This window comes from Lagenorhynchus albirostris, chromosome 11 (assembly GCF_949774975.1).
Source record: "Lagenorhynchus albirostris chromosome 11, mLagAlb1.1, whole genome shotgun sequence".
In the NCBI taxonomy this organism is placed as follows: Eukaryota; Metazoa; Chordata; class Mammalia; order Artiodactyla; family Delphinidae; genus Lagenorhynchus; species Lagenorhynchus albirostris.
In genome coordinates this window covers 64,049,173-64,063,684 of record NC_083105.1, presented here as the reverse complement: position 1 = coordinate 64,063,684, position 14,512 = coordinate 64,049,173, and the positions used below count along the sequence as shown (strand labels likewise).

Below are 14,512 nucleotides of genomic sequence, written 5' to 3'. Positions count from 1 at the left end.
CTGAGTAACTTGGGGGTAGGTGGGCGGTAGGGGATCCATGTACTAGACCAGAGAGGGAGAGGAGAAGATGCCCTCCCAAAGAACTTTTCGGGTTAACCCTGAGGAGGAGCTGGGGGTGGAAAGCGGAGAATTGATTCTCCCCCAATGTACCTCCCTCTGGAATAGGGGCAAGGGCAGGGTCAGCTGAACAGAGAGGGAGGAAAGTCTTCCAAAGATCCCCAGAGGGTGGAAGGATGGGGGGGGAGGGTCGGAAACCCCCAGGGGAAAGGACTTAAAAGAAGAGCCAAGGAGGAGAGTGGAACGCCCTCGATCTGAAAGGGAAGAGTTCTAATTGATGCCGAGAGAGACGTTGAGGACCCCGGGTCACTCCGCTTCAGGATGAATCTGTCTCCGCAGCGGAGTCGGCCGCCGCCTCCCTCCAGCCGCCGTTTTTGGTGTGGAGGAGTGTCCAGCCTGGGGGTATTGGGGGTTTGGAGGGACCAATGAGAAGTTGATCCGCTCACAAGGGTGCAGGGAGAGAGCTGGCTGGGGCTACACCCCTGCTCCCCCTTTCCCCCGCCAGAACTTGGGCTTGTCCTATTTGATGTGCCCGCCGAACGGGGCGGGAGGGGGTACCGGTCCCGCGACTCCGTACTCCCTGCTACCCAGGCCCGGCCCGGACGCTGCCGGGCTTAGAGGGGGCGCCCCTGGAGACCAGGATGGAGGTAGGAGCGGCCAGGGCCCCAGAAGATCCAAAGATCTCAAAGGAGCCCCACGGGGGTGGGGATAGGGTGCAGCCTGGAGTCCCATACTAGGGGTCTGGAGGTGGGACCGCAGTTCCTGGAAAGAAGAACGGGTGAGGGGATCGTCCTAGGCTTCGGAGGGGGTCTGGCTCCGAGTTGCGCCGCCTCTGCTCTGCCCAGGGCAGCGCCTCCTGCTGGCAGGGCCGGACCCCTGCCGGCCTACAGACGGGACCCCGGACGGGTGCCACCACCTGGAGGGCGTGTGCGACCTCCGGGTGAATGAGCCCAGGGAGCGCTGCAGCCGGTCGGAGAGGAGCCGCTTCGCCTCGCTCTTCGCCTTTGCGGGCTGAGTCCCGCGGCCCCGGAACCCGGGAGAGAGCAGTGACAGGACAGCTTCCCCGGAACCCAGAGGGGGCGCTTGACGCTGGAGCTAGCGAGCCGTACACAAGCATTCTTCCTTTTCGATCCTTTCCTCTGCTGAGGACAGGTCGAAGCCGTCGCTGGGACCGCGGCGCCTTTCTTCCTCGGGCGCTGGAGGATGGGCGCCGGGCGCACAGAGCAGGGGCCTAAAGCCCCGGAGTCCAGGCAGCCCCCCAGCTACTGCCGCCCTTCTGCCTGTGGCGGTGGGAGCTCCGGAGTCCCTATCTTTTCTAGGGAGGGGTTTGAGGAAGAAGATGGGGGAGGGGGGGTCGGAGAAGGGAGGCGAGATATAGGGATGGAAGGACAGTAGCAGGCAACCAGATGAAGAGAACATGGACCGTAGAGAGGAGGAAGAGACGGAAATGGAGAGAGCAGGACTGAAGGGCGACAGGGGAGGGAGAGAGTGACAGAGGCGGAGAGAAAGGAAGAGAGAAGGGAGGGAGGGAAGGAGGGAGGAGGAAAGGGGGAGGGAACCCGGAGAGAGGGAAGGGAGCAGCCGTCGGAGCCTGGCGGTCGTGGGGCGAGGCCAGGCGTGCAGGCGGGAGCCAGTGTGCAGAGCAGCGGCCCGGTCCTGCTCCTGCCTCGGAGCCCCTGGCCCGGGGGAGGGGGAGAGGCCGCCAGCCCGGTCTATGTCTTTTTCTGACTCCAGTGCAACCTTCCTGCTGAATGAGGTAAACGCGAGGGTCCCCTCCCCAGTGGGTGGGAGGAGAGCCCCACTGCGAGCTAGGAAGAGGGCCCGCATTTGCGGGACACTGCAGCGATGGGGAGGGAGGGAGGCCGAGTAGGTGAGGCTAAGGGTAGAGGTGGCAGGTAGAAAAGGAGGGAGCGGCCAGTGCTGGCAGCTTCTAAGCACTGGGACTGGGATGGGGTGGGGGCGGGGGGAGGGAGGACTGTCTGGGGAGCCAGGAAAGGGGCTAGATGTGAGGACTGAGGAGGACTCTGCCAAGCACCCCCCACCCCGCGCGAGCCCTCCCGGGGTTCCCTGGGGGCAGCCCAGCAGCTAAATGCTAGGGGCTTTGGCTTTGTCCAGATCTTAAATACTGCGGGGGAGAAGGACTTCCTAGAGGTCCTAGCTCCTGCCTCAGCTTCCCCATTCAACACTCAGGGATTGGGATCTGTCCCGCTTCCTGGTGCACTTACAGGAGAAGCCAGAATGCATTCTGGAGGCCCCCAAGAATTCCAACTCCCAAACCTGGTTATTCAGGCTCCCCACCACCACCAAGACCCCCATGTCCTGCTTGCATGCCTTGAGTACCTGCCAGCTACCACTCTAATGACTCTCTCCTAAGAAAGAGGAAGGCAGGAGGAATCCTCTCCTTGAATCCTTTCTCCCCTCCCCGCCCCTCAGCTTTCTCTTCTTATGCTCAGCCAGGGAAAAGAAAAGGGGTTAGGGACCACATGGATACTGACAGGCACATGTCTTGTTACATGAGAACTAGAGCAGGCAGGTGTGGGTAAGGTGAGAAATGGAAGGCGGCAGTGAGTAGCAACTCAGAGAGAAGGGAACCAGGGAGAGGCTCCGAAGCTCCTGCAGGACCCAGGGGATGGGCCAGGTATGAGGAACCTGAACACATCTCCGGGGGTGGGGGTGGTTAGCATGGTAATTCATGCTCTGTGAGCAGACTTAGACACCACTGTCCCAGATGGGGATGAAGACAACAAGGTGTGTAAGGAAGGAGTGAGGTTGATGGCAGATCCACTGTTACCTACAATCCCATGGACACCCTGGTGGTGGGGAGGGTCCCTAAAGGAGAGGCCAGGAGAGTAAATACAGGGATGGGGAGAATCAGAAGCCCCAGTAGCTGTATTCTTCATTAGAATCATCTCCCAGGAGAGAGCACCTTGAGGGTCTTATCGTTTCACATTTCATGCCTCCTTTCTGCCCCTCTGGAAGGACAGAAGGAATTGAAGAGACAGAGAATAAAAGAGGATATAAGGAATACTGAGGAACTGGGAGAGGGCACAAAGTGAGAAGACAGTGTCTGAGAACTTCCAATACAGAAGAATCCAACATATAACCAAACCCCAAATGGTGCTGGCCTCAGGAGAGGGAACCGTGAAAGCAGACTGCTTCCCCCAATAGTGAGCCATAGGGGCTCCAACAAAGTTGTTCACCAAATTCAGCAGGAGCAAGATGCTGGGCAGGGCTGGAATGCACCACTCACAGGATGGTGACAGACTAAAGGCAGACTAAAGATAGTCTTAAGATGAGGCCCCTTCTCTTTTTCTTGCTAAGGGAACATGAATCAGTGACATAAGTGGGAAGCCAATTGGTTCGGGTGGTCTTCCTCTCTCTCCCACGTACAGTGCTTCCTACCGTAGATCTCACCCAACCCTGTCAGAGTTTTGGTTTACTAATTCCTCCGTAGCCCAGGAAGAAAAGGGATGAGCAAATTGCGGATTCACCCTCGTGGGTGTGAGACACTGGGAGTGGAGAAGGACTGAGCTGTGAAGCTCTCCAAGTGTAACCCTCTGTCTACCTCACATCCACCCCTACCCCCAGGGGACGGGGAGGGAGGGGATGAAGGGGTAGGTAGGCCATCAAAATTCAAAGGAATAATTTTGCTCTGGAGCTCAAATGGGTGGATCTTTGAGGAAGTTTCCTCAAGATAAGGGCTGCTGTTCAGTCTCCAACGTCAAATCTGGGTGCCCCTTTTGAAGGAGACTGACTGGTAGAGCAGCACATGTGGCTCCAACCCCAGATACTAGGCACCCCAGCCCAGCCTCATCCTTTGGCTAAGGAGGGGATCTGGCCTTACACTAGTGACTCTGGGGACACTTGCCCTTCCCCCTCCCAACCCCCGCGTGGCCAGGCTCTCTCACCTTCTGTCCAAGCCACGACCATCCCCCGACCTCGGCTCTCTGGTTTCTTTCCTCTTCCCTTTAGGCTCGCCTAAAACAGCCCCTCCCTACGCCAGTTCCCACGATGCCTTGGCAATGCCTGGCACAGTCCTTGGCAAGGAAGTGAGGAAGGGAACCCCCATCCTGGCCAGACTAGGATGAAATCTGCCCGCGCAACAGGTGTAGGGTGGCCGGGCCCCAATCCTCCCCCTTCGCACAGGTTGCGCAACAAGGTCCTTTGCTGCAAGAGTCCCAGCACTGAGGGGACCAAGCGCCTGGGGGCGGGGGACGGAGGGAGGGCAGGGGCTACTTTCTCAGCATTGGCCTGGGGTCGCTAAATCCATTCCTCCCCAGTACCATTGCGGGGTTTACGTTTGGAGTCTCGCGTGCCGCCAGGGCCCAGACACCCCGCCCTCTCACCTGCCGCCCCTCCCCCGTCTGCCCCCCCGCCCCCGCCCCGCCTCTTCTGTCTCCCTCAGTCTCCCACTTCCCTGCCTCCCCTCTTCCTCCCTCTGCCTCTGTACCTCCTTTCTCTCTCTCTCTCTCTCTCCTGTCTCTCCTTAACCTGCGCCCTCTCCTTTCTCGGTGGGGTCTCGTCTCCCAAGCAGTCTCCGCGTCCCCTCCCCCGCTCCAGCCCTTTGTTTCCCGGCGGAGTATTTCCTGGGTTGCCGTGTGTCTCTGTCTCTGCATCTCTCCTCGCCCCGCCTCCTCCAAGCCAGGATCCGCCCTGCCCGCAGTCTCTCCTCCCCTTCCTCTCCGCCGCCCCTCTGCCCCATAGGTGCTTGGGGACCCACCTTCTACCCGGCTCCCATCGGCCACCTCTCCCGGCCGGGTCTCGGGCTCCGCGGGTGGCCGGCGCCCCCCGCCGCCCCCCGCGCCCGCCCCCGGGGAGGGGGGGCAGGTGGGCGGGCACTATTGTTGTCGGAGCCGGCGCCAGATTCCTCAGCCGCGCTCGGGGTGGGACCGGCAGGGTTGGGGGGGGGTAAGGTGGGGGGAGCGGTGATTTGAGCTCGGAGCAGCTGGTCTTCGCGACTCGCTCCCTCCTTCGCGCTCTCGCTCTCCGCCGCCGCCCGCAGGGCTGCGGGGCTCGGTGGCATCTCCCGGGCGCGGCCCGCTGTCCTCGCCCCTGCCTCGGGGCCGCCCCCGCCCCTGGCGCCGCTCGCTTCCCCCCACCCGGACTCCCCCATGTATGACGACTCCTACGTGCCCGGGTTTGAGGACTCGGAGGCGGTGAGTGCCCACGGGGAGGGTGGGGGTGGGGAAGTTGGGGTGACACCTCATCTCCCTTGGACCCTTACCCCAGTTCAGGACTTTGAAAAACGCCTCTGCGGCGGGGCAGGGCGTGTAGGAGGGCGCTCCAGGAAAGTGGGGAGATGGGTTTTCATGCCAGAGGCTCCCCAGTGCCCCCGTCCTAGAGCAAGGGGTATCGGGTGTATGCCAAGAGGGGCCAGCGTGGGGGAAAGGCTCAGAGCAGGTGGCTCCACAGCCCAGGACAGAAGGGTGGAGGGAGGAGGGGCTGGAGGCTGAGGGCACAGAGGCTTTAGAGAGGCCTCATGCAACGTCTGGAGTTCCTAAGGGAGGATTTATGGGGTCTGAACACAACAGCTACAGGAGAAGCCGGGGCCCTTGCAGAGGGGGACAATCCAGACCTCCTGTGCCTCAAGTAAAGGACAAATTAGGGAGCCTGGAGAACAGCAGAGAATCCGATACCAGCCTCTTCAGACAGACGGATCATAAAACTTGAGGACCTCCATTATCCCCTTCTGCTGTCCATCCCTGAGCATTGCCTTATCTCCTCACCCTGCCTCCAGCCCAGCTTCTCTCCCAGGCTGAAAACTGGGCACCCAGCACATGGATGAGCCAGCTGACTGAGCCCCATCCATTCCACTCCTCCTGCTGAGGCATCCTCAGAGCAGCGGGCATCCTGAGCTCCTGCTCAGCATGGAGGGCCTGGGGATGGAGAGGAAGCTCTTCGCTCAGAGAACCAGGCAGCTGATAAATATTTAATTCTCCTCTTTGCTTTTATCTCCTGACCCACTGAGACAAATCAGCTCATTAGGCAGTGATTCCCGGAGCTCAGAGCGCAGGGAGAGTGCCTGGAAAGATGGGGGCAAGGATGGGCAGCAGCAGCTCAGTCCCTTCTCTCAAATATCCTACAAGAAGACCTCCTTAGGAGAGCAACTAGATGGCTTAGGAGGAGTCCCTGATAGGTATGGAGGGTAGAGCACTCCAGAGTCGAAAGGGGAGTGTTGGAGTCTTCTCCCATCTCTTGCTGCGAAGTCCAAGATAGATGAGTCCTAGGGCTCAGAATAGGCAGCTGTCAGTCCTTTCCTGGGACTGGGCTCCTGCTGGGGCCCAGTTCCCCGTTGATTGGGCCTCTGGGGCTAATTACATTGCGGCTAGAGCAGATGATTTTCAAGGCTGTGGTAACACCTCTTTCTGACAGTTGAAGGGACAGCTGGCACGGCCCAGGGTGCCAAGGTGAGCTTGAGAATGAACCTCTCTGTGGGGCTGGAGGGCCGTAGAAGGTTCTTCCTGTCCCTGGTTGAGAAGGCTAGGACTGTTGCAAGGTGAAGCCTGACGTGTGGATGGTGTTCGGGGCAGCCTGCTAACCCATCGCTCGCTCCCCACCCTTCTCTGGTTCCTGGATTACCCTCCCCCACTTCCCTTTCTCTTGCCTGGCTCCTTGCTCTCCCCAGGGCCCCCTCTGAAGCAGTAGGAGGGAAATCAGGCTCTAAATAAATCCAACGGCTCATCTCCCTCCTCTCCTTCCCCCGTGCCAGGCAAGAGTGGAGCTGCAGCCTGCCCACACACTCACCAGGCAAGGGGGGCACCACCAGGGCACTGTGCCAACTCCTGGCAGCTCCCAAGTACTGAGGCTCTGGCTGTTTGGGCATAACAGGGCTGGAGGAGGCAAGACCCCAGAGTATGCTTGGCCGGGCAGCCCTGTTCCCGGAGTGATGGGTGAGCTCTGAGGACTTGGGAATAACGGAGAGGGGATTTCAGTCTGAGCACGACTCACTAAACATTTAGGGAGAGATCCTGTCATTCCCGTCTTAGGGTGAGAGGCCAGGTAACCCAGGTGCCCCAGGCAGGGACACAAAGATGACTAAATTAGGCTGAGATCCTGGAGAACAGAGAGTAAAGGTCAGACTCCTGTCCCAGCACAGGTCTGGGCAACTAGGAGGCATCTGATGTACACTTATCAAAGCGAGTGGTCATCCTGCCTTGCCTCCTGCCTCCTAGCCTGTTGGCCCCTATTTACTTCAGATAGCCATTTCCCACAGAGGTGTCTCCTGTGCCCCAGGCCCCTGGAAGGAGGACCCCCAGTCGACTGACAGTGCAAAGGTTCTTCCTGGGGCTCAGCTGCTCTTTATCCTGCTGCCAAGCCAGCCTTATTTGGTTCTCAAGAGAGATGGGGAACATTATCTGTAATATGCAGGACTTTCCCTCCTTGTGCTATCTTCATGCCTTGGGTCTACCACAGACATCGTCTTTCGCTTACGCTCTAGGACCTGGGCTGACATCAGTCTGATCAGTCCTCTTGCCCATGGCGGGGCTGGGGCAGGTGTGTGAGTTTGTCTTCCCCACCAAGAATCTGGCCTCCGCTGCCTTTATGCACAGTAGGCTTGAAGGAATGTTCCTCACCCTGAGAACATTCTACTAAACACACATACACATACACATTCCCACACGGACCCTTTAGGCTTCTGCCTTATCTCTGCCACCTGCCCCTCAGAATTGATGGAAGTGTCACTTTCAGACTTCTGCCCATAAAGAGGGGAAACTGAAGCAGGAAACAAAAGACTCCCTTTTCCCTAGACTGAGGGGGAAACCCAGCCAGCCTGACTTCTGTCCTCCTGCCCTAAGGTCCAGCTTCCTTTGTTCAGTTGTGCATCTCCCTCATGGCCTTGAAGGTGAGCTCGGCAACCCTCCAAATGCACCTTCATTGCCCAAAGGCCCTTCCAATGGGCAGGACTCTGACACTCTCCTGGCTCAGGTTACCAAAGACCCTTTCCCTGCATCCCCAGGGTTGCTGCTGGCTGGGTTGCCTGGCACCACCTCAGCCTTCCTCCAGGGCTGATATCCCCTTGGGCAAGGGGTGGGGAGATGTAGGCCAGGTGGTAGGTGTGGCCCCACCTCACCCAGGCTTAGGGAGATAGCTTTGTGTCACTTGGTCAGTCTGTCTTGTTTGCTGCCCACACCTGGCCAGTTGTCCCAGCAGGTATGAGAGGAAAGAAAGTGGGGGTGGGGAGAGTAGAGAGGGAGTAACTTTCTGGAGTTGGGAGCTCTGTGGCCTCCTCTTCACCCTGGAAGAGTAGGGACTGGAGGAGATGGGATCTAAGGGGGTGGGTGGCTATATCCTGACACTCAGGACCAGTGCCTTGCCAACCAGTGTCTCCTGACTGTTGCTGGCTGGCTGTACTCCTCCCAGGCATTTTAAGGAAATAATTTCCAAGCTGCTTTGCAGGCTGATGTGAACAAGAGGGCTGGGTCTTTGGATTCCGAAGATTCCAAATCATCTCCAATATATCATCTTCAGTACATCTCACTTCCCTCTGCCTAACAGGACATGGTCAAGGGGAGAAAAGGGAGGAAGGAGGGAAGGGAAAGCTCTATTCGAGGCTGCAGTATTAATAGGCTTGGGGGGAGGGGCCCAGATCACAGCACATATGGGTTGGGCCGGCTTTTCTGCAGCCCCAGAGGCACTGGGGCCCTTCTTGGGGAGACAGGGGGGACTGGCGGGCCCAGCCACCCCCGTGGAGCTGGAGAGGCCGAGGTTAGCGGAGGCACCACTGTAGGGTTCGGAGGTGCCTCTCTAGTGCCCTTCACACCTGAGCCCATGGGTCACAGCCTCTCCCCCATGCCAGGGTTCAGCTGGCTCCTATACCAGCCGCCCATCTCTGGACTCAGACGTATCCCTGGAGGAGGACCGGGAGAGTGCCCGGCGTGAAGTGGAGAGCCAGGCTCAGCAGCAGCTTGAAAGGGCCAAGGTATCATCTTGCCGGCTGAGGGCAGGACAGGCCAGACTGGGTGGAAACTTGTGCTAGGTCCTAAGTCTCGAGGGGTCAATGGGCAGGATGTGTGTGAGTGTGAAAGGGTGTGTGTGTGGATGGGCAGACTGATGGGGCCTCCGCCCTCTGCTGATGGGGCACTGAAACTGGAAGGGGTGCTCTGAGGCTCCCCTCATTTGCACCAATGGTCAAATTCTCCAGCACAAACCTGTGGCGTTTGCTGTGAGGACCAATGTCAGCTACTGTGGTGTGCTGGATGAGGAATGCCCCGTCCAGGGCTCTGGAGTCAACTTTGAGGCCAAAGATTTCCTGCACATTAAAGAGGTGACCACCCCCCTCCAAATAGAAGCCACTTAATCTCTCTGCTTTTGCCCCAGTTCCCATTCCTCTTGCTTCGGTCCTCATTTATAAACAAGTTCCCCAAGCTCCTCAACTCTTATGCTTAACACACCCCCATAAAACCCTCATATCCAAGACCTAATCTTCAGGGTCTCCATCCTCCTAAGGCCTGGCTTGGGCCTCAGTCTCCATATCTGTAAAAGTAAGCCATTAGATTAGTTGCATCTTAGGTTCCCTGTGGCAGCTGTGATGCCTCACGCTGAAGTCTTGGGGGTCTCAAACCTGGCTGCCCTTCCCTCTGGTACCTTCTCCTGCCCCCCTCCCCTCGCGCTGCCTTCCTCAGACCCGCTCTCCCAATGCCTCCCTGGCTCCTTCACGTTGAAGTGCCAGGACTGAGGCCTGGGTCCCCTCCTCTCACCGCCCCTTCCGCTCCACCCCACCCCCAGAAGTACAGCAATGACTGGTGGATCGGGCGGCTAGTGAAAGAGGGTGGGGACATCGCCTTCATCCCCAGCCCCCAGCGCCTCGAGAGCATCCGGCTCAAGCAGGAGCAGAAGGCCAGGTGAGAGCAGGGCTGTGACTCAATAAACATACACCCCAGACGTGTGCACTTTACCCACAGTCCACATCACCACACATGCACACACATCCCCCCCCACAAATATGCACACTCACACCTAGCGTATGCATTCATAAATGCACACACATCAAAGCTCACACACACAAATGCTCCCGTCACATGCACTTCCCTCACTAGCTAAAATGTGAGGAGACGTATACAACTATTAAATACTGTCTAGAACAGACACACAAAGACGCTTATTGACCTCCCTTTCTGCTCTTAGGAGATCTGGGAACCCATCCAGCCTGAGTGACATTGGCAACCGACGCTCCCCTCCTCCATCTCTAGGTAGCCTCCCCTCAACCCACCTGTCTTGGGTAGGTGGGTAACTCGGATACAGGGGGAAGGGAGAGTCTCCCAGGTGAACAGTGTGGGAAGGGGTTGGAGCTGGGAGAAGCCCAGGGTCTCCCCTGGGGACGGGAATACCGTGCCCCCAGGGCCTTTCCCCGCTTCACCAACTTTAATCTTTTATTTCCTTTTCCAAAAAGCCAAGCAGAAGCAAAAGCAGGTGAGTCAAGGAAGGGACTGGGGCTTGGGGGGCTCATGGCTTCTGGCTGTGGGGACAGGTTTCTGGGTAGTCATTGTTGGAGGGGCAAGAAAACACAGAGGGGAGGGGGCCCAGAACTTCTGAATCTGCCCCACCCCAGTCAGGTGAAGGGCAGGCCACACAGCCATGACTTTGCCTGAACTCAGGTCAATTCTGCAGGCGGAACATATTCCCCCCTATGATGTGGTGCCCTCCATGCGGCCTGTGGTGCTGGTGGGACCCTCTCTGAAAGGTTATGAGGTGAGAAGAGGTCCCTGACCCCAGAGTTGCCTCTACCAAACCTGCCACAGGAAGGGCCCAGGGACAGGGGGAGGGGATGTTTCCCCCCTCCCCATCCCCCAAGGTCTGGGTGTGGAGGGGCTGGGCTCCATGGCCGCACCTGAGGATGCTGCCCCCCTCCAAGACGGCCCCCAGTCAGTTGCATGCCTTTCCCCTCACCCCTCCCACCCAGGTCACAGACATGATGCAGAAGGCTCTCTTCGACTTCCTCAAACATAGGTTTGATGGCAGGTAAGCTGCCCTGGCCTGCGGAGGCATGAGAACCAGGGAGAAATCATTGTCTCCTTCCAGATGCCTGTAGCAAGGGCTTCTCTAAAGTGAAAATTGGTAGGACCTGGGTAGGGAGGGGCCTAGGCTTGAAATTTAAAGGTGGGTTGTGCTTCTCCATGCCCACCCCAGGATCTCCATCACCCGAGTCACAGCGGACCTCTCACTGGCAAAGCGATCTGTGCTCAACAATCCCGGCAAAAGGACCATCATTGAGCGTTCCTCTGCCCGCTCCAGCATTGGTGAGAAGTCCCCATTCCTGCTTCTCTGCCCACTCAAGCGTTAGTGAGAACGTTTCTCCTACCTTTCTCTTCCCCGACAACTGCATTCCTGCCCAACCTCTTCTCCACCTGCCCCAGGATTGGCAAGAACCAAACCCAGTCTCAATTCTCTGTTCCTCTGCCTGCCCAGGCTTTGATGAACACGCTCTCCCTCCAGTCCCTTCCCATCCACAATTTGGGAGCCCCCAAAGCCCTGTTGGAGTCAGATGGGGTGGAGCCACTGGTGAGCATTGCGGCTCGCTCCCTCCCTCCCACCCTCCATAGCTGAAGTGCAGAGTGAGATCGAGCGCATATTCGAGCTGGCCAAGTCCCTGCAGCTAGTAGTGTTGGATGCTGACACCATCAACCACCCAGCACAGCTGGCCAAGACCTCACTGGCCCCCATCATCGTCTTTGTCAAAGTATCCTCACCGAAGGTAAGTCAGTGGTGGTGATGGAGAAGGCCCACAGGGCTGCCCTCCTAGAATGTGGTACAACTCTGCTTGGTCCCTGCCCAAGGGCTCCTGAATCCCCTTTTCCTGCTGCCCCTTAACACAATTCTAAGTCATCCTCGCCTGCTCCTCATGCAGTATCGCAGGTCGGGGACATGCCCAGTTCTTTGTAGGCCCAGCTCTGCCCTTTTCCCTCAGGTACTCCAGCGTCTCATCCGCTCCCGGGGGAAGTCACAGATGAAGCACCTGACTGTACAGATGATGGCATATGATAAGCTGGTTCAGTGCCCACCAGTGAGTGGTACTCCTGTGCCTGCTCTTGCTTTTCCAGGGCTGGGGGAGTGATGGAGATGGGTGGAGGGCTCCTGCTGAGAAGAAGCCAATATTCCCCCTTTTCCTTCCCTCCAGGAGTCATTTGATGTGATTCTGGATGAGAACCAGCTGGAGGATGCCTGTGAGCATCTGGCTGAGTACCTGGAGGTCTACTGGAGGGCCACCCACCACCCAGCCCCCGGCCCTGGACTTCTCGGCCCTCCCAGTACCATACCAGGACTTCAGGTAGCCATTTCCAAAAGCACAGATGCTCAGGCTAAGCCAGCCAAAACAATGCCCCCTCCCTGCCCGGAGGATCACCCTTCGCCTCCAGTTTGAAGGCCAAAGGGTCAGACAGCAGAGCTAGGGCATATGGGCGAAGGCACTTCCTGATGAGAGGGAATAAAGCAATGAGATGCGTGATCAAAGGCTATTTCTTTAGGACTCCAAAGAAACACACTTTCCAAACCCTTCTCCTTAGTCTGTCTTGAAGGCAGAGCCTGAATTTTGTGGGAGTCAGAAGCTCCAGTTTTCCGTGTCTGAAGTGGGAGAATGCTCCAGTATGCTTCTCCTTCCTTGCACTATTTCGTGTCCGCAGGGACTGAGAGTTGAGGGGGAAGAAATCCCCACCCTGCTAGAGGTGGCAGGGAGGCCAAGGCGAGGTCCGCATGGCCTCACTTAGAGCTTCTGTCTTGCCCCAGAACCAGCAGCTGCTAGGGGAGCGTGGCGAGGAGCACTCACCCCTCGAGCGGGACAGCTTGATGCCCTCCGATGAGGCCAGCGAGAGCTCCCGCCAAGCCTGGACAGGATCTTCGCAGCGCAGCTCCCGCCACCTGGAGGAGGACTATGCAGATGCCTATCAGGACCTGTACCAGCCTCACCGCCAACACACCTCGGGGCTGCCTAGTGCTAACGGGCACGACCCCCAAGACCGGCTCCTGGCACAGGACTCGGAGCACAACCACAATGACCGGAACTGGCAGCGCAACCGGCCCTGGCCCAAGGATAGCTACTGACAGCCTCCTGCTGCCCGACCCTGGCAGGCACAGGCACAGCTATCTGGGGCACCCGCTCCAGGCAGGTTGGAGTTAGACTGGCATTAGGCTGGCACTAGGCTCAGCCCCCAAAACCCCCTGCCCAGCCCCAGCTCCAGGGCTGCCTGCAGTCCCAAGGTTCTGGGAGAAGCGCGGGGCCCCCTCACCTCCTGGGCACAGTGACCCCCCTAGGCTCCCATTCCAGGTACTAGCTGTGTGTGCTGCACCCCTGGCACCTTCCTCTCCTCCTGCACAAGAAGCTGCCCCACTGGGCAGTGCCCTCAGGCCAGGATCCCCTTAGCAGGGGCCTTCCCACCAGACTCAGGGAAGGGATGCCCCCTCAAAGTGACAAGGAGGTGGGGTGTGGGCAGCATGACATGAGGAAGAAACAAGGTCCCTGAGCAGCTACTATCCTAACCCAAGGGACTCAGGGGTTGTGCTTTGGGGTCTGAGAGCCTCCACTCGCCTCACTGCCACACATTAGAAATGAGACAATCAAAGCCCAACAGGGTGGCACTCCCATCCATCAGCTGGGGTGGGGCATCCACACACGAGGCTGGAGCACAGGCAGGCTGGGCTAGGGCCAAAGGCCTCACAGTTGAAGCCCTTGAAGGGAAGGGCTCTCCTCACCTGCCAGGAAGCTTCCTAACATCTGAAGGACCAGGACATGGTCAGGCCAAATGGCAGACGGGAGCCAACCTGGATGGGGGCTTTGGGAAGGGAGGGCGTGTGTAGCGGAGAACGTATGGACAGCTTCAGAGGCCTTCTTGCTCCACTCATTCTTTTGCTCTTGCATCCTGTCATCTCTGTTCTTGGCCTTCATGCCTCCTGGGGGATACGGGCCTCAGACTTTATTCCCTGATTCATAGCAGCTGCTTGTTAAGTTAGGGTTAGAGGGGGAGAGATAGGACCCAGTGGACAGCCCCCAGAGGCCCTGTGTACCCACCTTAAGGCTCTAGTGTGTGACCTACAGAGCATGCTCCACAGGACCCTGCCCCACCTCACCGTCATCACTAATAAACACCACGCACCATCCCTCGGGCTCCTGGTGTATGTCTGCTGGCTCAAGTAGCCAAGTTCCTCACTGCATGGCCAAGTCTGGAGGAGGTAAAGAAGTATCCTGGCCTCCTCTCTCTCACAAAGAACCCATTAAATGGGAAGGGAAAAGGACAGAGCGGAGGCACTATACTCCCAGGTACCCCTCCATGCCCAGGGCCTGGAGGGAAACTTTCAGCAGCACAGAAGGGACTTGTTTGGGGAGGTGGAGAAGAGGCTTAGTCACCTTACACGGTCCCTACCTCAGGCCAAAAAGGTCCTGAAGTAGTTGCAACTTGAACTCCAGGTACTTGCCCAGCTCTTTGATGGGTAAGGAAGAGCATGTGATAAAGAGTACTGGGGGAGG

The 14,512-nt window shown here is 58.2% G+C and overlaps 1 protein-coding gene across 3 annotated transcripts; it reads left to right on the top strand.

The window, feature by feature from the left end:
* Positions 1–1,756: 1,756 nt before the first annotated feature.
* On the top strand, positions 1,757–14,145 carry CACNB3 (calcium voltage-gated channel auxiliary subunit beta 3). 3 transcript variants are annotated; one of them, XM_060166363.1, is made up of 13 exons: positions 1,757–1,813; positions 8,855–8,977; positions 9,200–9,322; positions 9,784–9,899; positions 10,183–10,247; positions 10,448–10,467; positions 10,666–10,746; positions 10,958–11,016; positions 11,185–11,294; positions 11,598–11,749; positions 11,963–12,058; positions 12,173–12,322; positions 12,778–14,145. In XM_060166363.1, the coding sequence occupies exons 1-13, from the start codon at positions 1,772–1,774 to the stop codon at positions 13,090–13,092; spliced, it is 1,452 nt and encodes a 483-aa protein (XP_060022346.1). In that variant the 5' UTR covers positions 1,757–1,771; the 3' UTR covers positions 13,093–14,145. The 3 variants fall into 3 exon arrangements, with proteins under 3 accessions (XP_060022346.1, XP_060022345.1, XP_060022347.1); XM_060166362.1 differs by lacking the exon at positions 1,757–1,813 and adding an exon at positions 4,986–5,213; XM_060166364.1 differs by lacking the exons at positions 1,757–1,813; positions 8,855–8,977 and adding an exon at positions 4,986–5,213.
* The last annotated feature ends 367 nt before the right edge of the window (positions 14,146–14,512 follow it).

Coding starts and splice junctions, on each gene's coding strand:
- CACNB3 (XM_060166362.1), top strand. CDS start 5,169: ATGTATGACGACTCCTACGTGCCCGGGTTTGAGGACTCGGAGGCG. Junction 12,059..12,172: donor AGCTGGTTCAGTGCCCACCA/GTGAGTGGTACT, acceptor CCTTCCCTCCAG/GAGTCATTTGATGTGATTCT. Junction 12,323..12,777: donor GTACCATACCAGGACTTCAG/GTAGCCATTTCC, acceptor GTCTTGCCCCAG/AACCAGCAGCTGCTAGGGGA.